The following is a 22,624-nucleotide window of genomic DNA, read 5'->3' on the forward strand; positions in this document are numbered from 1 at the left end:
AAGTTAGCCTTAAAAGCTTCTTCCTGAGACCTTGGGAGACCCACAGAAAACATTACTGGGCTGGCTGGGCTAACAGTCAGACTTGGTATGGTGCAGCTTCATTTGTTGATAGAGAAAACAAGATAAATCAGTAAATAGGTTTCATTTCATAATGAGAATGAGCACATTGGACCAACTTTAGCCTTCGAAGAACAGGAGTGGTCCTTCTATTCATGGAAAGTCTCAGAGAGTCCTGCTGGCAGAAGTGGAAGGGTAGGTGATTTTTGCCAATTTCTGCCTCACCCTGCACCTTCTCAGTGTTTCAAAGACTGCTGAGTTTCTGAGGATGCAAGGGAATGAAGTGGGAACTGGAGGAAGCAGCCCTCCTCACTTCTGCTGGCAGGAGTTTCCTCTGCTCAGAGGTCCATTCAGAAAATGCTCCACCGAACAGTGCCAAAGTCAGGATCCAAACAATATTAATGATCAAAATGTACAGCACCCATAGAATTCTGGTCTCAAAATGGTTAAGCCACTCCAAGAAGTCCTTGAAGGTTGCCAGGTTCCTCTTGCCACAGCCCATCGCATGCAGTCTGGCAGAGAAATTTATAGCCTCACTTCTGAAGATAATGCAACATCAATCCCCATTCACTCACATATGCAACCCAGTGTTCTCCTAAATTGTCCCATAAAGCACATAATAAGATGACCACACCTTCCCAGGTGTATCCCAGGCGTGCCTGCAAATCATCCATTCACTTTCTACCTGTTCTCATTGGTTGGCTTACTTCAGGAGACTGTCATAACATGGACAACATCAATTGCCTACCTATACTGGGAGACTGAGGCTGGCAGCTGGCCCATGTTGGAAGGGTCCATCAGGCATGGGTTTCTGGGTGAGGCAATTACCACTGTCAAGCAGGCATAGGCTGGTGGGTCAGTAGTAGTCCCTAGGAGAGGGCAAAAAGCAGACAAGGGAAGATGGGAGTCAAGGGCAAGGGAACAGGGTCAAGCAGGTTGAGGGTGAAGAAAACAGACCCCTACAGAAGGTCCAGGACTGGAAATGATTTGACACAGAAAGGTTTATAGAGGATTCCTCTGCAATCAAAAAACAGATCAGGGCGCTAATCAGGAGCTGAAAGATTCTACCGCAACAAGTGTTATTTTTTAGGCCTTCTGAACTGTTGAAACATGCTGCTGCACACAAATTCTTATTCAGAAGTGGCACCTGTCAGGAACTTGCAAAACTGAGGAATAATCAGTAAGAAGAAGGTGGGGGCAGAGGGCTTTTACTTTCTTGACAACCATCATGCTCAATTCTCTGACCAGGCATTTCTTTTCTGATGGGGCTATTTCAAAGATTCAATCCCTTCCCAGTAGCTCCACTGCAAGTGAAGAAAAGTCACATTTAAAATCAACAGGGCAAAAGTTAGCTGAGAATCACTGAGGCCCATTGATTTCAAGGTGACGTAAATGGAACAAACCTCTTTCGACTAGAGTTTATACAGCTGGCAACATCCTATTGAACATAAGGCATCCCTTTGAATTCAGAATTACCAACTAGTTTATTTTCAAATTTCAATAATCTTTGCAGGTCCATTGTTTTGGGGTTGATTGGTTTAGAAAATAATAACAGGACTATAAATTAAGTTAACAGACTGATTCTATGCATGTCCACCTAGACATAAATCCCACAGAGTTCAATGGGATTTTCTCCAAGGCAAGTGTGTGCAGCCTACAAGTATTATCCCAGTTTGCTAGCATCTACAATAAGGTGATTATACGATCTTACATGCCCGTGTTGATTAATGCTGTTATATCTTTTGTAATTTGCTCTGTAAACTTATTTTACAGTCATATAATTCTTCCAGATACACACACGTCTTTCCAAGTGCTGATTTTTATATGATTAGCTTCATTTACTGGCAGCAAACAAAGGCAGAAATACTTTGGTAAACATAGTGTTAGGTGCCTGGCATGTCTGAAAGTGACATGAGAATCCCTTTTCCTTCTTCTGTACCTGCATTCAGAAATCCCGTGACATCAGTCCCAGTTTTTCCTACTATGTTTGATGTAATCTGATTTAATTTGAATAAATTGCAACCTAATTTATTATGTCGGAAGAATAATGCATGACTTAAGCAATGTTTTCAAAAGGTAATAAAGTCAATGTAGCACAACCATCACAATATATATATATATATATATATATATATATCCCCATTCATATACTTAAATGCTACATTATTTATTTTTCATGCTTTACTCTGTTTCCCCGTTGTCATCCTACATTTGTAAAAAGAAAAATGACTTAAAGAAATTAAAGAAATCAGAATGTCAAATGGTTTACCAAAGGCAAATCATTGCTTTCTGAACTGCTAACCTTTCAAAAAGAGTTTTTCTTGTGGGCAATTTGGACAATTTGGACTTCAGCAAAGTATTTGACACAGTATGTGAATTATAACATATGGTATGACATTTTATATTGTCAGATGTAAGGTCTGAACTTGGGGCAATAATAATATGCCTGTCTGCAAGAAACTCATAATCTACAAATGACAGAGAAATACAGAGATCTGAAGATCTGAGGTCGATCAAGAAACAAATAAAGGAAAAGGCATTTCCAAGATGATGAATGAAGTATTATATTTTTATACAAGAACCCTCTTAAAACAATAGGTCTAATTTGGTTACTACTGTGATATTGTTGATAGAGGATGGTGAGAATGAAGCTCAGGACCCTCTTTGCCAGTTTCCACTGATGGAAAAGAGTGCTGCTAATTTGGCGGCAGCAGAGGAGCGGGTCATGCTATGACAGACAGCTAGCCTCCTTTCAAGCAGGTAGGAGGATAGAATCTGTGGTTCTTCCACAGGCAGTAGCCAACATAGGGCCCCAAAGCAGGGTGCTCAAGGGATGTGATGGAGTCAGGCAGGTCATGAATCCAACAGAATCCAGCAGATCCTGCAGATTCAGTCTTGACTACTGGCTTTTCCCAAGACTCCTGGTTCACCTCAAACTGCTACCCATGACCCAACCCAGATACCAAGTTAAGCATGCAGTAAACTTTCAGGTTAATGGGAATTCATGAACACCCTCACTATTTTGCCATAAACTGTGTGTGTGTGTGTGTGTGTGTGTGTGTGTGTGTGTGTGTGTGTAAGGGCAGGGGATATTTCAATAGTTGTTTCAATAGTCTATTGTGGGGGGACGACGACTAATATTTTCTTTTCTTATGATAGTCCCTTTCTCTTTTCCCCTGATTTTTCTTCTATCTGTTGTGCTTCGTTTGTTTGGTTTTCGGTTATTATTTAATAGTTATGTACTTTTCTACTACCAGTCAGTACCCAGAGGTGCTGAGGGAAGGTCAGGGAGTAATCAAGTCTTAAAGAATAAACGTACAATAGATTTTAACAACACATAATATGGGAATGATATCACAGTCCAAAAATAATCTTCCCTATGATCATTATCACTGCCCTTTCCTAAGTAAGATTTATACTGCAGTAGTATGTGTCATAGGTCACCAGCTCCATCCAAGTTTATTTTTCCCCAGGTTCATCCTATAAGCCACCACAACCACCGTGGTCCTGATCTCTTCTCTAGCAAACTAATCCTGATGATCAACAAACATGGGCTGAAGAAATCTGTATAGCTCTGACCACATCACGGAGGATGGAATATGGCTTTTAATGATAAATACAGCAGCTTCTACAGACTCCTGAAGATCTTAGATTTCAATTAAAAGTTTCTGGTTGTCATGGTTGCGGTGGGGTGAGGGGAGGGATCCCAAAAACATGTTCACAGCTTTTGTCAAAAAAGTAAGAAACAGAGAAAGGGTGTCAAACAGGCAAGCTGGCCTAAGGCTAGAGACCCATAAAGCAATCACATCATTAGCAGGCACAGCAGCACAATTGCCTTTGAAAGCTTTATTTTGCACTTTAAACCAATAAAACCATTAATGAAAGCCACAAACATCTCTTTTCCCCTCCTAGGCCTGTGTAGCTAAAGAGCACTCCGCCTCTATAAGGCTCAAGCCCCAGCAAGGTTTAACTCATTTCTGTGAACAGTAACTTGCCCTGTCCACACAAATGTATAAAAGTTTGCCTGAGCCACTGTCTTTCTCAGCAGGTAGAACAAAAATGCCCCAAGGAGAATTTAATGACCACTGGTTGGATAGCTTTATTTAGCACAACTGGCGCTGTGGGTTAAACCACAGAGCCTAGGACTTGTTGATCAGAAGGTCGGCGGTTCAAATCCCCACAACAGGGTGAGCTCCTGTTGCTCGGTCCCTACTCCTGCCAACCTAGCAGTTTGAAAGCACGTCAAAGTGCAAGTAGATAAATAGGTACCGCCCCGGCGGGAAGGTAAAAGGTGTTTCTGTGTGCTGCTCTGGTTCGCCAGAAGCGGCTTAGTCATGCTGGCCACATGACCCGGAAGCTGTACGCTGGCTCCCTCGGCCAATAAGGCGAGATGAGCACCACAACCCCAGAGTCGGCCATGACTGGACCTAATGGTCAGGGGTCCCTTTACCTTTACCTTTTATTGCCCTTCCAGCAGTGCCCCTACCCTTAACCTGTGTCCTCTGGATGTTTGTGATTATCTTTTTTATGAAAGATCAGGAAATAAGATCAATGTTTGCAAAATAATACTGACTATGAACAGATTGCTAATGAAGGTGAATAACGAGTGTGCAAAACTTTACAATTATAATTTTATTCTAAATCAAATTTGGGTTAACTAAAGAAAAAAGGCTAAATTAGAAATCTAGAAGGCTAAAAAGCCTGCTGCCTATATCACTACTTACTTTAAACAGTAATTGAGAATGAAATTACTTTTATGAAGAAATGAAGTAAAGATACCACACAGAAACTTAGGTAACACAATACCACCATGGAAACTGAAAACTTAAGCAGAACTTGATGGGATCAGTTGCATTTTATAAAGGAGATGTTCTCCATCTATGGAGATAGCGGATGATGTCCATCTAACTTCTACTCAAAGTATACTCATTGAAATGAATGGACTTCTTGGGTCTATTTGAGTATGACTTAATTCACTATCACCCAGTGGGAATTTGGGAAAAGATTCTAGAGAACCAGTGTGGTACAGTAGTCAAAGGTTAACCCAAGAAAGACCCATGAAGACCATGAAGTTCACCAGGTGACCTTGCCAGTCCTCACTTCTTACCCTAATATCTGAATAGCCTTGTTTTTTTGAAGATAAGCATGTAGATTGCCTTGAGTTAATTGGAAGGAGGTCTGCAGTCAGAAAGCATGGATTACATTGTGAATTTATAAAAATCATTAATGGGGAACTGTTGTTCCACCTAATTTAGGTGTTGATTCATTAAATGTTTGTTTATATTCTTTGTTTAGGGTCATATCATACTTACTGGTTTGTATCTAGAAATAAAAGGAGTCCTTCTGTTAATGGAAGAATCTTTGATCTAGCAGAGACCTCTTCCAATAGGAGAAGACATGAGGCCATTTTCCCTGATGTACCCTTCCGCCTCCTGTGTCATTTTCCATGCTGTTCTGAGTGAGTGCGGAAATCACATCCCCTTCTTTCCATTAGTAAAACCATTCTGCAAACAGAAAGGCAAATTGGGTTCTACCCACTATTTTTGGCTGTGCAGTGGTACCTCGGGTTACATATGCTTCAGGTTACATACGCTTCAGGTTACAGACTCCACTAACCCAGAAATATTACCTCAGGTTAAGAACTTTGGTTCAGGATGAGAACAGAAATCATGCTCTAGCGGCACAGCGGCAGCAGGAGGCCCCACTAGCTAAAGTGGTGCTTCAGGTTAAGAACAGTTTCAGGCTAAGAACAGACCTCCAGAACGAATTAAGTACTTAACCCAAGGTACCACTGTAATCCTATTACTTACGAGAGAGTAAGCCCCATTGTACTCAGCTGGGCTTCAAAATAAACATTCATAGGGTTGTGCTGTTCATCTCATAAACTAGTGATAAGTTTCTGAGATATATATATTTTAGGTTGAACAATAAGAAAATAAAAATAATAGAATGTAACAGCATACCTCAATTTGAGCATTCTGGCAAGTTATTTTGCCCATTTCTGTAAAGTCTAGAGACCTGCTTTATTTTAGAAAGAAATGAAATGAAAACTGAGAATCCAGACCCACTAATGATCAAAAACAGGCACTGGATGGCATGTCCAGAACTTAGGCAAAACCTAGAAAATCAGGCCATATTGCAACTCTACACTCTAGTAAAAAACCTTGGTCACCATGGGTAACAAGCCAATTTGAATATTTACAGCGTGAAATGAGCCTTCCTGAAAGCAGAACCAGTGTGTGTAAAGCAGGCAGGGCAATGCATATCCATTTTGAAAAAGCTGGAATCCCATTGATCAGCAGGTTGGCAGGGAAAAGGGAGCATGGGGAACTGAACTGGATCCCTTACCCCCTCATCAACAACTGATCAGTGGGTTATTGTTGTTTTTAAAAGGACTTTGCAAACACTGTGCTGGCTGTGGATCAGAGAAGGGAGCTGTATGTGCAACTCCCCATTCAAGAATCACTGCTTTCAAGAAACTGCTTGTGTGTTTTTATCGTCTCTAGCTAGATTAGGGTGACTATATGGGCTTACATTATTACTGAAACAGTTAATCCCATGAGCAACAAATGAAACCCTATTTTGAAATATATTGTGACCCAACACATTTTCCTTTTCCTAAGCAAACCAAATTTCTTTTTAAAAAAATGAATGGGAAAAGCTGCATGAGCTTGATTGCATTTCACAATTATTACTCTTGATATTTAATTTCTGTTTTAGCATATGTGGATCGAGACACTGAAAAACGTACACAAAGCTTCTAAGGAATGCTCTAAATTTTATTTTGCAGGTATTCCACTATATTGCTGCCTAAATTCAAAATTATCTTATGGGCCTTTTTGATATTTGAGGAATGGGGTGAGGGCGGAGAAAAAGAGAACATTGAAAAGAACAGTTGCAATTTTTTTACATCAGTTTTCCATCATCATAAAATAGTTATGTAACCAGTGATTGCAAATAAGCTCCATCTTTCAATGACTTTATTGAGTGTATGACTTGCGCAAGCTTAGTCAAAACCTTCTCATATAATTGTATTTTAACTAGAGATTTAGAAGATCCAGTTAAGAACAAAAAGCTATTTTTAGCCATCTCACCCCTTGCTTTTTCCTGTAAGACTAATTGCTGTCGTTAACAGTCGTCGACAGGTTTACCACACCTATCAGCCAATCACCCATTCCCATCACCCTTCTGAGTCATACTCCTCCTCACCCTCTCACTATATATAAGGGTCTGGTGACTTCTGTTTCAGTATATCTGAAGAAGTGTGCATGCACACAAAAGCTCATGCCAATAACAAACTTAGTTGGTCTCTAAGGTGCTACTGGAAGGATTTTTTTTATTTTGTTTAATCTAATGGCTAACAGCAAGGAAGTTGCAATTTTTCAGTGTTGCTCACTAATAATTCCTTTCAAATAATCAAGAGCCCTTTTTGGAGTATTCAATAACTCATTATGTGAAGCATATCTTGCCAAAAAGTTTGGACTTGAGGACAATGCTAACATACATGCATAGTAAGTATCAGCACCTCCAGAATCCATATTCTTAGAGATTATAGATCTTAGGTGGGTAGGAATTAGATCCTATCTGAACTAAGTTTTCTGAATTTTTCCTGTGATTACTGCTTTTGCAATATTATCTTATTTATTTACTTTACAGCAGCAGGTAAGAAAAGAGCATACAAGTAAGAAGAAATCAGCATCTTGTGTCCAAAAGACTCATTCATCAATCACAACTCTGACTTCACTCATTGGCTAAGAACACTAAAAGGTGGGAGCAGCCAGGCTGGCGCATCTCACAAAAATCACTTAGAAGGGTACCTGCCCATTTTGCTTCATAACTTTATTTCTAGGAGAAACTTGCTTTTAAAAAAGAACCCAAAGTTCATAGCCTGGGACTCCTAGTGGCTGTGGTACATCAGTACTCCCCAAACCTGTCTCTCCAACTATGATCAGCTTGTATGGCCAATGGTCAGGGGTAGTGGGAATGTATTCCATCAACATCTGGAGGGCTACAGGTTAGCCATGTTAACCTGACTTCCATGTGCACAGAAGACTGGATTTTGCCTCATTTTAGGATATTTATTGATGCTGAATTGCTTACCTGCCCTTCGCTATAAGGCTGCAGGGCAGGTTTTAACAATGTAAAAATACAATCTTAAAACAAGTTAAAACAATTGACTGGTCTTGCCCATTTTCAAAAACCTAGGGGCATATCCAAGCAGAATACTTCTACATGTGCAAAAGGAGCTTCCCCTCTTTCTCTTCTCTCCTGCATCCTCTGCTAATCTTCTCTGCTGGGTTGGAGGAAAACCTAGAAAATATTGAGGGAAGGGCATGTAGGAAGAGGAGAAGTTCTAGCGTACAGTAAAAAGTCATTGAGCTAAAGGATGCAGTTCATTGGCTACATTCCCTAATCATTATAGGTTGCATCCAATGTTGCATAAGCAAATTCACACTTGCCCGTTTCAACAGTGCTTCCTGTTTCCCCCCTCCGCCCCGCAAGCTGCTCTGGGGGTGCACAGGAGTAGAGAGGAACGAGCAATTTCATTACACAGGTGGAAGTGCATTCTGCTCATGCAAAGACAACCCTATGTACTTTCTGACTACCTCCATGCTTAAATTAAAGTTTTTTCTTCTTCCCCCAAATAATCATGAAACAATGTAAACAGCAGTCGCTGCTTAGCTTAATCTTTGAAGTTCTGTAGCAAATGATATCTTATTTTGATCACATAGATGTTTTGATATGTGAAAAAACAAAACAAAAATCAATCAAAAAAAGTGTTCAAAGGTGCGATGTTTTGAAAATATTGCCATGTAGCATTTACCGTAACAGCTGTACGTTTAAACTTTAGGCACAAACTGAACTGCAGAGGATCTGCTGCATAAATAAGATCCCCATGGCAACTAAATGTGCTACTAGATAACAGAGAAAAAAGGATTTATGTGTTTGCTGAGCTGTCTTGCCCTAGAGGAATTCTCCAGGCAAATGCAGGCCACCTGCCACATGTTACATTAAGCTCAGCCTTCTGGACTTATTTTCAACAAAAAGGTCCAGCAACTTTTGTTTGAAAGTTTTATTGAGCCTTATTTCCCAGTAACTCCAAACGAAAGCAGAAGCTTCTTATTTTCCTATGTTTTTGCATAACTGATTGCACATAAATTATGCATATAATTATGAATAAAAAAACAAGCGAGTGTGTGCAACCCCTACAAAAACAGGTAGCAAGTGAGCTAAATTACTGAGCTGTTATGCAGATTCCCCAATTTTATCTCTCTCCACGAAGATTCTCTCTTTAAAAGTAACCAAGGACCACCAAAGCCTACAGCAGAACTTCTGTGCCAAAGGATAGTTGTTTGCTTTCATAACAATGGAATGCATTTTTCATCTGAAAAGTGGGTTTCAGAGCTAAATCCAAAGTATTTGGAAGTAATGCGGAAGACCTGAAGGGCCACTGGAACATCTATGGGCACCGCAATAAAGCAGAGGGCAACAGGAAAAGCTGACAATTTAACAGCCTGATAAACAACACAGTTAAGTAAGTGACTACTTGTACTACAGCTTTGTTTTACAAAGAGCTTGCATTGTTTCCTAACTCCTATGTCGCTTTTTCAAAAGAAACCATACGGATGGCATTCTTCTGCAGAAGTGTTGAGTTATTTGTGCCTAGGAAAGACCTGTAAAAAGTTAATGGTTAAAACCAGAACTTCACTTGTTAAAATTCTCAGGAGATGCTTTTGCTGCACTCTTTCCTATGAAGAGAAAATTGTGCTGTAAACTTGGAAGAGGAAATAATATGCATCACTCACCTAATCGGTATTGATTTCCTTATGCTCCTTTCACTATTTTTTCTTTAAAACCACATAGTAAGAACCAAATTAGAGAGTTCATCTTTAGTAATAACTTTCAAGCATTCCTTATTTGGGAGGGAGGGGAAGCTTGAAAATTATGATTGGAATGTTTTTATATGAGGTTTGTAATGTTTTATCAATTGTTGCGTGGTATGCTGTATTTTGTTTGATTAGCTACTCTGGGAGCCTATGGGATGTGGCACAATGAGTCAGTATGCCTGGCTGCTAACCAGAAGGTTGGTGGTTTGTGCCCACCCAGGGATGGCTATGGGCAGGATTCCTGCATTACAAAGGGTTGGACTAGATGACACTTAGGGTCCCTTCCAACTCTACAATTTTATGATTCTATGATTCCATAATGAGGGGCTGTTTATTATTGACTACTACAACAATAATAGGCAGAAAATAGAAAAAGCAAGTAGAAAGAAATCCTGAAAGCTCATTTTCTACTTTATCAGATTGCTAAACCCCATACAGATCCAGAAATGTATAAATTATAGCACTGAACTGCATGGGCAAATCATGCATCTTAATTTCCATAACACCATGAGTTTTCTGGGAAGCAGCAGAGCCGATGTGTAGACTGGCCAAGTGATCAGGCCAGTTGGCAGATACTGTGTTTGTGTGTGAGCATGCGCACATAAAAGCCATAAATGTTGCAAGCACTTTTTCACATGCTGCTTCAGGTAAGATTGAAGAATACACATGTGTAGTTTCTTCAAAGCCTTCCCTCCCCAAGTGGGAGGTGGCAAACCAATTTATTAAAGTTACGCACAGGCATCTGCAGGAACTGCACTCAAACCCGCATCATGCTCTAGTTTCTCCTGTAATCTACTCTTGGCCCCATCTGGACATCAGAATTTTTGAAACCAAACATTGATATCCGAACTTCTCAAGTGAGCCATATGCTACTTAGGATGCTATTATTCAATCACCATTAGACAGATGGGACATCTAGCCACAGAAAGCAGCAACATTGCCCCTTTGATAACATACAGTAGGAATTGGCCTTAAGTTTTACAGTACAGGCAACAACCATTTTACATGCGTTCAATATGTGTGTGACTGTGCATGCGTGCAGCACCGCAAACCCAGAAATGACTAGAAAAAAGGGAGAAAACAGCCATTAAAGAGTGCGGAAAGGGCAAAAACGATGTGTAAATAGTGTCTAGCAATCCCACAAGCCTTTGCAAGTGCAATCCCAAGAGCCCTTGCGTCGATGTTTGAGGCCTTTGAGTTGGAGTTTGAGCAAGGAGGCAGTAACTGTGGTGTTTGCAGGCTGCTTCAATGGTGTTCCCAATATACATTTTCACTTAAATGTGTGTTGCCTCAGAACGTAACCCCTGGGTAAATGGGGAGTTCCCTGTTCTAACAAATAAATGTCTACCATGAACCAAGTTCAGTATGAGATAATGCAGATGATTACTGATGTTGAAGGGCTATTACTTTGCAAATTTGTAAGGAAAGGACGGGTATAATTCATGTATCTCTAGCAAATTTTACATTGTGGCCTCCATTTTTAATCATTATTTTTATTAAAAGAAGACGAATGAATTATTTCACAGTTGTCAACTATGTAAACACCTGTCAACTAGGCAAACACCTGTTAATATATATGTTAATATATTTATCTATTATGTTTTAAGGTATTATACTTTAAGTATAGTATTAGAATAATAAACTAAGGGCTATATACTATTACTGGAAATCAAGCTGCTGATAAATGAATGTCATTCAAATTTGTCCATATTAATACTACACCTTTTTTCCTCATGCTCCCAGGTAATAAGTCAGATTGATAAGTCACAAATTTTTTAAAGAGTACTTTGTGTTCATGCACAAATTACTCTTCCAGTGCTGATATCTTCTGACTTCTGCCACAATCAGTATGTTACCTGCTATTCTTGAACACAGAATAATCAGAAGCTGACTTGGTCCACTGGTCCACCTAGCTCAGTATTGTCAACACTATCCCAACCAGCTTTGATCCCCTTCCCTGATCACTCAAAACAACTCAGAAAGGGAAGTTACAAATAAGGCATCAAAAGCCTATCTAGGCAGAGTCAACTGTGTAATACTGGCATGCACCTGACCAGTTCAACCTGAGGCAGCACTCAGAGGAGTCAGTGGCCAAAGGTTGCCCAGTGTTAAAGTTGCCTGAGATGATATACCATTTAAATATACTATTTAATATTTCTTAATACTCTGCTTTATTTGCCTGGTTTATACATTCTCTGATTTTTTTTAAAGTGACTTTCCTAAAGAATAGGACATCTGAAGGCAGCCCTGTATAGGGAAGTTTTAAATGTTTGATGTTTTGATTTGTTGGAACGTGCCCAGAGTGGCTGGGAGCAACCCAGTCAGAGAGGCAGCTTATAAATTATTGTTAATAATAATAATATTTAGTGCTATAATATAATACTTCTTAAATCAGTGGTTAAATATTCATTTAAATATCCATGAAAAAGAAAATGAATCACTTACTTGTAGCTATGCCAGAAAAACAACAACACAGGGAACATTGCATCATACAAACAAAACACAATGCCCAGCTTTTCAGTGCATAATCATTTCTATACATGTCAAAAATATAGTATATATCTCAGAATTAATTGGACTGTGCATTATATTTCCAGAGAATAAGTTTCAGTATTATATTATTACCAAGAGATGTTTGTGACTTCATGCTTCAAAACAGAATTCAAAGTAACATGTATAGAAGGCCAGCATAAGTTTTACTTTGACTGGGTATTTGTTAGATGTGATCATATAAAATACTCCACCAATAGATATGACAAATGCACTTTATATTTCAATGTGTCAAACTATTTCAATGCCATGAAACTATGTTGAAGCTGGCAGGCAAGCAGACTATATTAAATTTTTCTCTGGAATCGACTTCAATTCTGTACTGAATTATTGGAATTTTAGTGACCTTAAAAAAGGCTGTCAGAAATAATATTCAACGCAGAGTTTTCAAATCTAATGCTCTATTACACATACTTCACATAAAATAATATAGTTTCAATATAGGCAAACCAGTCAAGAACAACAATCTGTTTGTACTTAGATTTCTTGCCCGTATCTTTATGTTGCTTTGTTACAGCAGTTTTAAGCATGCTTTCTGTCTGAAAGCAAATTCAGAACAACATTCAGCTAAATGTCTTCCAGTGAGTTTGGGAGGCCCAACATATTTCCTCAAAGCTTCCCCAAAGCCTAGCTATTTGCATCTATTCACTGATATTTACACCTTTGGTGCCATTTTTTAAAATATAAAAACCCCTAAGTTTTAAGTAAAATAATCAGATTGGGCAATGCGATGGTGTCAGTCAGCGCAAGGAAAGCTAATGCAAAGGAAAGCCAATGCTTAGTACAAGTAATTGCTCTCATATGAAGATGGGAAGCTAACTTTATACCAAGTTAGACCATCTAACTCACAGTATTGGCTGTTACTCTCAAGCATTTCAGGCAGGAGGAGTATTTCCTAGCCCTGCCTAGAGGTATCAGGAATTGAACAAAGGTCCTACTGCATGCTACCACTGAGCTGTAGTCCTTCCCAAACTATGGAATTTGCTACCACATAATGATCACCAAGTTGGATAGCTTTAACAGATTATTAGACAAATTCACGGAGCATAAAGCTGTCAGCAGATGCTAGCCTCTATTATTCCCAGTATCAGAGGCAGTATGCTGGACATCACCATACTTCCAACATTTCTCCGATGAAAATAGGGACATCCAGAACTGGCCAATGTGAGAACAAAATGTTGCATTAGATGGGCCTTTGGTCTGATCAAGCACCTCTAATTTAGAGATACATTTCCTAACACAGTGGTACCTTGGTTCTCGAACTTAATCCGTTCCGGGAGTCCGTTCAACTCCCCAAAACATTTGAAAACCAAGACTGGCTGCAGGAGCTTCCTGCAGTCAACTGCAGTCAAGCAGAAGCCGCATCGGACATTTGGCTTCCGAAAAACATTCACCAACCAGAACACTTACTTCTGGGTTTCTGGCATTAGGGAGCCGATTTGTTTGACAACTAAGCCGTTCGGGAACCAAGGTACCTCTGTACTGCTATGGATATGATGTTTATTTGATCACAACAGAAAAAAGGTTGACATCTAATTCAACATATTCTAAGAGCAGCATGTCACAAGTTTCTTCTATTTTATAGGATTAGAAAAGCAGCTTAATTTAAGAAGAATTGGCTCCAATACTCTTGATTGTGCTCCAAGTTCACAGTAAAATAATAATAATTATAAAGTAAATGAGTTTGTCGTTTCTCTGTCAGGATGTTTCTCCTTTAAACAGTTTTCTTTCACGATTTGCAAATCCTGTAACCTAGATTTAAAAGTATTTCTTGATAATGTAAAGCTTGAAAGATGTGCTTCAACTGTCCACTAATACTCATCTTTTCCACTATGCCATTGAAAATTCTGGAATGAACAAAAGACTGAATGTAGCAAGAGCTTACTCTCGCAGATCCAGGGATGTGATAGAAACACAGAAATCATAAAAAGGTGGTCTGTTTCAGTTAAATAACAAATTCAATTGTACATCATATAACTCAGGAGGGGACATGATTAAATTCACAGTGGCTTGGTTCAAAATGCAGAGAACCCATCAGAAGATTTACTCTATGACGTACCCAGAGGCAACTTGAGAGCTGTCAACATAACAGGCTGCTAAGCTTCCAAGGGAAGCAATAGCCAATTATGTCCCATGACCCACTACTGGAAAACACAGCAAGAAAAACAACAAATCAGATAATGTTTTTGGATCTTTTTTCCACACACGCAGTAATGGTCGTATTTCATTTCAGTAAAATATTCATCTCAAAAGTTTTTCTTGGAACTTTTAACAACATCATATGTTCTGAGCAACCACCTTCTTGATGTTCAGAAGTCATACCAGTTCCTTCTAAGTGCAGCATGAATCCAGCCTTTTCCTATCTGAATGAAATCATCTATGCAACCAAAAACAGGAAGTGAAGTCACCATCTAGGAAACAAATCATTAATGATTTAAGCAAATAAATTGCCCCAACATCTACCTGTTCAAGTGACTGAACAGTGTATTTCTGAACATGAATTTATCTCAGCACAAATTTACATCCTAATAACCATTTAAACTGCTAAGTAGTGTAGAGATTATACTCTCATTCAGTTTTGCCAGAGGTAATACCTACTGCCTAGTTCACATACACTGGTGTGAGCAGCAGTTCCAGCAGTTTTCACCTCTAGATTGGAAACTGCCGGGGGTGGGAGGGACGGCAAGTGGATTGGGAAGGTAAACATTATGGGAAGTATCTGTAAACTCCTTCATTTGAATTGCATGCCTTATGAAGTAGCAGTCCTACACATTGCTCAAATCCAACAGTTTGCATGTGTGAAATGGGTCATGTGAAGATTTAATGCATGGCAACCTTTCACAGTAACTCTTTTCATATCTTAGTTAGAACACATGGAGGCCATGGAGTAGGACTGAACACACCACTGATGTCCATGGATTCAGACAAAGGTCCAAAGGGAAAATCTATGTGCATAGATTCATGCAACTAGAAGCATTTGGGGATTAGCCTTCTTAATGGAGGAGTTTGGATTTGATATCCCGCCTTTCACTCCCCTTCAGGAGTCTCAAAGCGGCTAACATTCTCCTTTCCCTTCCTCCCCCACAACAAACACTCTGTGAGGTGAGTGGGGCTGAGAGACTTCACAGAAGTGTGACTGGCCCAAGGTCACCCAGCAGCTGCATGTGGAGGAGCGGAGACTGGAACCCGGTTCCCCAGATTACAAGACTACCGCTCTTAACCACTACACCACACTGGTGTAGTTAATCTACACACAGTGGAACCTCCGTTGTCAAACATAATCCGTTCTGGAAGACTGTTCAACTTCCAAAACGTTTAACTACCGAGGCGCGATTCCCTGTTGGCAAATTCCTTTTAAAAAATGGAAAAACGCACTTCAGAAGCCGTTGGACTTTTGAGGCGTGTTCGAAAAGGGAAGCATTCACTTCTGGGTTGTTGGCGTTCGGCTTCCAAAGCATTCGACAACCGAGGTTCCACTGTACATAAATAAAGGTCCTTGTGGTGTGACTTTGTCTCAAGAAGCTGTCCTTCATGCCTCCTGTTTTAAAGTAACAATCAGCAACTGGTTTAGGGGTGCCGCAAGTGTTCAAATAGGGACAGAATGCAAAAGGGAATACCCTGGCATGGATGCTCACGAGCAGGATCAAGGAGGGCAGACCCCTACTTGCCTTGATGCTGTGATCTACTCTCTCCCTTTTCTGCCACACAAGGCCCTGAACCTTGCTCTGGGACCCAGCAGGGGAACTAGCAGAGGTGGTGCATGCTCCCTAGGCCCTGGTGAAATGTCTTTTCCTGTCAGGGGATGGGACACCCAAAAAGTCAAGCTTTTGCAAGTTTGATTAGGATGCCTTCAAAGGCTTGATCCCTTTCAGGGCGAGCAGCGGGGTGCTTATGCATCCTAATGTGGTTGGCAGTGTGCCATGGCAGATTCCCAACGAGGCTGGCTGCTGAAGCTAGCCCTGAACTGAATATTCTCTTAACTATACCCTGAATTTTTTTGAGACAATAATGACTGGCCTTTAGGGACACTCCTCACACAGATCTTATTACTGTATCTTTGTTTGCAAGATTCTGTCATCTTTATTAAAAGGAAGTGGTGTGTTACATTGGCTGTACACTGTTTCTTCTGCAAGCAAAAATGATTGTGGAACCCAATCTGCTAAGTTAGCTCATTTGGAAACATGGCGTTATTGACTATTAATGCAAGCAAAGTTGTTGGAGTTTTTCTTAAAGCAATTCCCAAATATATGTTGCATAAATATATACTACTGCAAGGAAAGCAACTTCAGTGAAAACAGAAAATAACTTAAATCACTGAAGAGTTTGATGAAATAAATATTTATGTCTCTTAGCAAAAACCTGTATTTTGGAGAGAGAGTTTGTAGTCAGATGACATGCTTGTTAATTTTTTTCAGACTTCAAAACACAAGTAAATTGAAGCTAGAATATATTTGGTAAATACATATTCAGAGTCAATCTCATGGTCCTATAATGACAATGTAAATACATGGAAAAGAATGAGATTCCAAGGAAGATGAGGAAAATCATTTGAGAGAAGCTTCCCTCCAAACCATTATTTTAGAACAGTAACATTATTAGTTGAATAGGAAAGCTTGCTACGAATACTTCAATTCTTCTGCAAATGAAACGGGTTTTAGATATTATTAAGCTTTTAGGCTGGAATAAACATGTAAAAATGCTATAACAGAAGTTAGATTTCTACTTTTATTCTTTGTATGGAAAGAATAACATCTTTACATGCCTGCATCTCCAAGAGAGTGCTTTGTAGTGCTAAAGATATGAGCATAGAGAAAAAGCAGTTGGCATAGAGGACTGTTCCATATAAATCCCCTATTTCCTACAATTCCAATATGCAATCAAGAGTGCTTCTGGTATGACAGCATACATTTACATAGGATTTCCTTTTGTGCTACAGAACCCACATGGCAGAATGTAGCACCCTAGGGTAAGATCTTAGCAGTATTTAATCCTAAATTTATTGTCAGTGCAGTTAAAACTTCAGGAGGCAAAAAGGAGCAAGAATCCTAAAGGACTCTTCAATAATGTTATGGATTTAAAAAAAATTAAATAGATTTTTATGGTAGGGGCCAATCTCGTAGATTATGATAAATATCTGGTGTCTTACTCTGTTAGTGAAGTCTGGTTTGGGTTTAAGAACCTTCATTCTCAAGAACTCAGCACAGCAGCAACACAGATGTGATCAATGCTGCCAATCCTAAGGATTACTGTAGTGTGGTACTGAGTACACACTCCCCTACGTCCCTTGATTCCATCCCACCTCGTCTCTCTGGTCCTGAGATCAGTACCAGGTAGCCCTTGGGAAAAGGAGCTATATTGTCCCATGTGAGAAATTCTATGTGGTCTCATTTGCTCAGCTCCAGCTTCCAATTCCCTATTTCCTCTTCCAGTTTACTTCCATGACCTTACCTCTTCCAGTCTACTCCTCCTGTTATTCCTATTAACTGTGTTATGGCATTACCAGCAACATCCAAGCGCTATTTGAGCCTCCCTCACCCCAATTTGCATCTTCCCTCATAAAAATGTTGTTCCCGTAACCAGGCATCAGACTCCAGCTTATGTCTAAGCTTTCAGACAGGTACTGGCAGCAGCATCTAGTTTTCAAACTTCAATCCATAAAAACAGCATTGGAAAATACCATAAGCACTGATTTAATAGGGAGCTGTGGTTTTTGGTTTTTTTAAAACTTCTAAAAACTTAATTTTGACTGAAAGCCTCTCTGCGCAATGCTGTACCCAATGGAAAGGTAAGATATACATGTGTTTTTAAAAAATAAATAATAATATGGAATACAGTGAAACAATCTAGACCTTAATAGGAAAAACTTGAAAGATTTCCAATGGTTTAAAAATTGGATGGGGCAGTCAATATGAGTTACTGAGCTACATCTTTATCAGATTATATCTAAAAAGTGTTCTTTAGAAATGAGAGGCTAGGAGTGAAGATCCTAATCAATTTTCTCTCCCTCTAAGTGACACTGGATGTTCGATATGCACATCTAAATTATTGACATGACATCAATAGCAATACTTTATAACCTGTCTAATAACTCAAGGCTAGAGAAAATTAGCTACTGCAAAACTTGGCAACATATCTGGATATTATCTAGCATTATCTCAGTCATTATAAAAACAAAAAGAGCAAGGGGTTTTCCCACTCTGTTGCTGAAGCCTTCTGTGTAATTTAATTTTGGGGGGGGACAGGACCCAGAAAGATTCTATTTTTAACCTTATCAGTCGAATTAAATAGTGAATTACATCTTCCTCTACCATTACGATACAAGTTGCTAAGTAGAATGAAGTAGCATATTTTGGAGGCATTAAGACTATCTGTTTTCAAGGGCCTGGCCCTGGAGAATCTTTTTTAATTTACAACACTCGTTCAGACACTCACGTAAGGCCATTTTTCAACAACAAAAATACGTCCTGGTCTTCTGTACCCTGGAGGCTCACACAAAGCTGCAGAGGCCTTTGCAAATCACTTGGAGGAGGCTTTACTGCTTTGCCTGGGTTTCCAGGACAGAGAATTCAAACAGATCCAGTTTATTTATTATTTGAGAATTTAGTGTGCATGAAAGATGGCTGTCCCTCTTTGAGTGAAATTCTCTCCTTTTTAACGTATCAGGTAAAGTTAAGGAAACAGGGGCAGAAATTTAAGAAACGCAAGTTTTTTCTTCTCTTTTCATTTATTCTCAACTGATAAATGCTCAGCAGCTTGCAAATAACAGCAATAATCAAATACTGTGTTCATGATAGCAATTTTTTGTGTGGGATTCCATTTCGCTTCCTCTCAATATACTCAGCTCACCATATGTAATATACAATATACCCAGCTCACATATGTAAATGCATACTGAATAGCCAAAATGTGTCAGCCATTGCAGACCTGGGCTATACTTCAAATTCCATTATGAAAGTAAAGTTGAACAGTGCCTTACTTATAAAAATGGGGTTCAGAGAGATTGAATAATAATTACACATTTTGGAACACAGTAAATGTCATACTAAAATGCTGGTTAGCATTTTCACAGCCAGGGCAATAAATGCAACAACACCTAAGAAATAATCATGCCATAATCAGAAAATAAATGTTAATATTGGCTGAAAGAATCTTTATGAATACATGACACATTATGCAAAAGAAAAATGCCAGTCTGTTTATTGTCTTTGTAATTCTTAAAAGGAAAAAAATACTATCAATACTATCAAAAAATATTATCAATTAGTTGAAACTTAAAACTTTCCCATCCTGTGTAAACTTTCTGTCATTCACATACTGGCTGACTGCTATTATCTATAATAAAGTCGCCATGTTGGTAGATATATTAAATGGTTCCCATCCACCAGCCACTACCAATGAGGGATAGATGTTACAGTGCATGCTTTCTGCAGGCAACTGAATAAAACAGATGGCAATAACCAATATTTGTTTATCAATATCCTCTGAGATGAGATAAAATGAATTGGTATTAACATGTCCATTACTAGAGTGCTCTGCAACGATATTAGCTTTATTTTTTGCTAGCTAGGGGAAAACATTATCAATTTCAATATTATCAATACATCAGCATAATATGCTGACATATTAGGAACACCAGCTTAACCTGTGTTAGGAAAATCCACACCCATCAAGTATGGCATACTCTATGGAAAATCAGTGTGGGAAAAGGCAATATGACTCTGAGTGCTTCCAGACTGTCACTATCTTGTGGGTGGGATTCAATCACATACCAGGTTGTGCGATTCAAGTTTATTTGGAACTCTAATGCAGGAAACCTACTTCAACCAAAAGCCCCTCAACCTTTTGCAGAAAGAAAAGTGATGGGAAAATGCACTGCAAAACACGAGAAAACAGCAGCTTGATATGACATTATATATCCTTCCAAACAAACCTTAAGGAATGCTCAATAGCCACAGATGTATAACATCCCTATGCAAACTTTGTACAAACTAATCAAGATAAATGCTCAACGAACAGGTTGCCTGGAAGTAATCTCTCTGGCAAAATGAGTCAATCTCACAGGCTATAGCAATCTTGTATAACCTAATCCTGGACATATTTACTCAAAAATAACCCAATGAATTCACAATAGCTCTTCCTTCTGGCGCAGAATCTCAGTCTTAGGCAAAATATTTTTATCCGTTTGTTATTGTAAAAACATTTATACACTACACTTCTTCAAGAGATATCAGAACATACCTAAAACAAAGTAAAAATCATTTTAAATCAATAAAACTGTAACTCCACATAATTAAAAACAACAGCATAGAGCAGCAAATGCAATCATATTATAAAAAAATAGCACAAAGGCAGGTCAAATTTAGGCTCTGCAGAATCAGGAATAGTTCTTAAGAGGTTCATCCCATATTATACTAAAATAGAAATCACAAAGAAAATTAAGAAAGGTATCTAGCTGATGGATTTTCAAGATATCCAGTCAGGAGAGGACAGCCAGGCTAACAGCACAATCCTATCCATGGATATTCAGTATTAAGTTCCATTAAGTCCAACTGAGTTTACTCTCAGGTAAATATGTGATGGAATGCAGCCTAGCTCTACATGGAGAGGAAAACTACACACAAGAAAGGATAAGTATGCAGTTTACATTTCTCCAAAACATAGTTTGCCGTGTCATCTGAAATTAACCTGAGTGTAAAATTTCTAGGAGATGGCATCTAAGTGAAATGGAAATATTGATGTCATAATCCAATATAACAAGGCAAATATAGAATATTATAAAACCAAGAAATTCTAAAGGTCAAAATAAGCAGCAATATGGGCAAGAACAAGTGACAAGATTGACTTCATCTGTTAACCTTTTAAGATGTTTATACACACTAAAATGGCTGGCTTGCTCTAGTGTGGTTCTGCTCAGTTTGTGGTTTTCTGTGTGTCTTTGATACAGACAAAGTATATTAAACAAATTAATGTGGGGAAAGCGAAATGCAACACGGATTACGAATCCAGGTCCCCAAGACTCTCAAGAGTCATCACATGCAATGCTGATCTTAAAACAAGAAATATGGATCAGGTGAATGCAAATACCCATCTAAAAATCATACAAACATTGAAGCAGATCATCTCTTTATTTCTACCCCTATCTATGTATACCATTTCATGCATCTCATGACCACTGAGATTCCATGCACTGGATGAAATGGACCGTAGTCAACAAAATCTCAAACCGTAATACATTGGTTAGTCTTTAAGATGCCACACAATCACATGCTACCCCTCTGGAAACTCTTCTATAATAACACTAAAGCACTAAACTAAATTATTTAGGCTGCAACCTTATATACACTTATATGAGATTAAGCTCCATGGACTTACTTCTCAGTAACTCTACACATGACTGTATGACACAGTATAAGAAGGGTTACATAAAAGTTAGGCCTGATTCACTATCAAAACCATCTTATTAATTAATTTTAAGATAAATGAAAGGCAGGCTGTTCTATCTGGTAAATGAGTCCTGAATTACCCACTTTCAATTTGATTAGGACAAGCCTACAGGCCAATTAATTTGGTCCAGAAGATTACCTGTTTTGAATAACAACCTACTCCTTAAAATATACATTATTGCTATTTTTGTAATATCTTGTTATATTTTATCTTATAAAGTGCTCAGAAGTCTTAATGTGTAAATAAGGAAAAATGGATGAAAGTATATGAGCATTTCTACCTTTAAAGTATAAGCTCAACCACATAGCTCAGCTCCCCCCCCCCCATTATGAAAAAGAGCAACATTGGCTATTATGTATCAAGTGCCTTATGAAATTACTCTGTAGACACCAATTACTTACCCAGTACATAATGCATTTTTCTGCTAGGTAAAATTAAGTCTTAGCAATGAAACCACCATGCCTAACAATTTGGGGAAGAAAGCGGGGGAGAAAAGTGGAAACACATATTAGTAGAACATGCTGAAGGCTTTCCTCTCTACACTCCAATTTCTATAATCTCTTAAATCCTGGAACAAAAGAGTTTGGCAGTTTCGGCATAACAATCTGCGGAGCCCAACGAAACCTGAAGTGGGGGGGAGGGAGGGGTTGAGATATTAGATTTACAAATCAGCAGAATAGATACAA

General features: G+C 38.9%; 1 protein-coding gene across 11 annotated transcripts in view; it reads right to left on the bottom strand.

Moving 5' to 3' along the window:
• Nucleotides 1-22,624, bottom strand: part of NPAS3 (neuronal PAS domain protein 3) — a 636,914-nt gene that overhangs the window by 493,812 nt on the left and 120,478 nt on the right. For 3 of the 11 annotated variants that reach the window (XM_081888855.1, XM_081888854.1, XM_081888850.1), the window contains one exon: nucleotides 806-926. The exons of the other annotated variants lie outside the window; for them this stretch is intronic. In XM_081888855.1, the coding sequence (XP_081744981.1) occupies nucleotides 806-926 (121 nt within the window). The remainder of the gene's footprint in view (nucleotides 1-805; nucleotides 927-22,624) is intronic. 11 annotated transcript variants of the gene reach the window in all.

Source organism: Podarcis melisellensis (genome assembly GCF_964234715.1).
Source record: "Podarcis melisellensis genome assembly, chromosome: 1".
Taxonomy (NCBI): Eukaryota; Metazoa; Chordata; class Lepidosauria; order Squamata; family Lacertidae; genus Podarcis; species Podarcis melisellensis.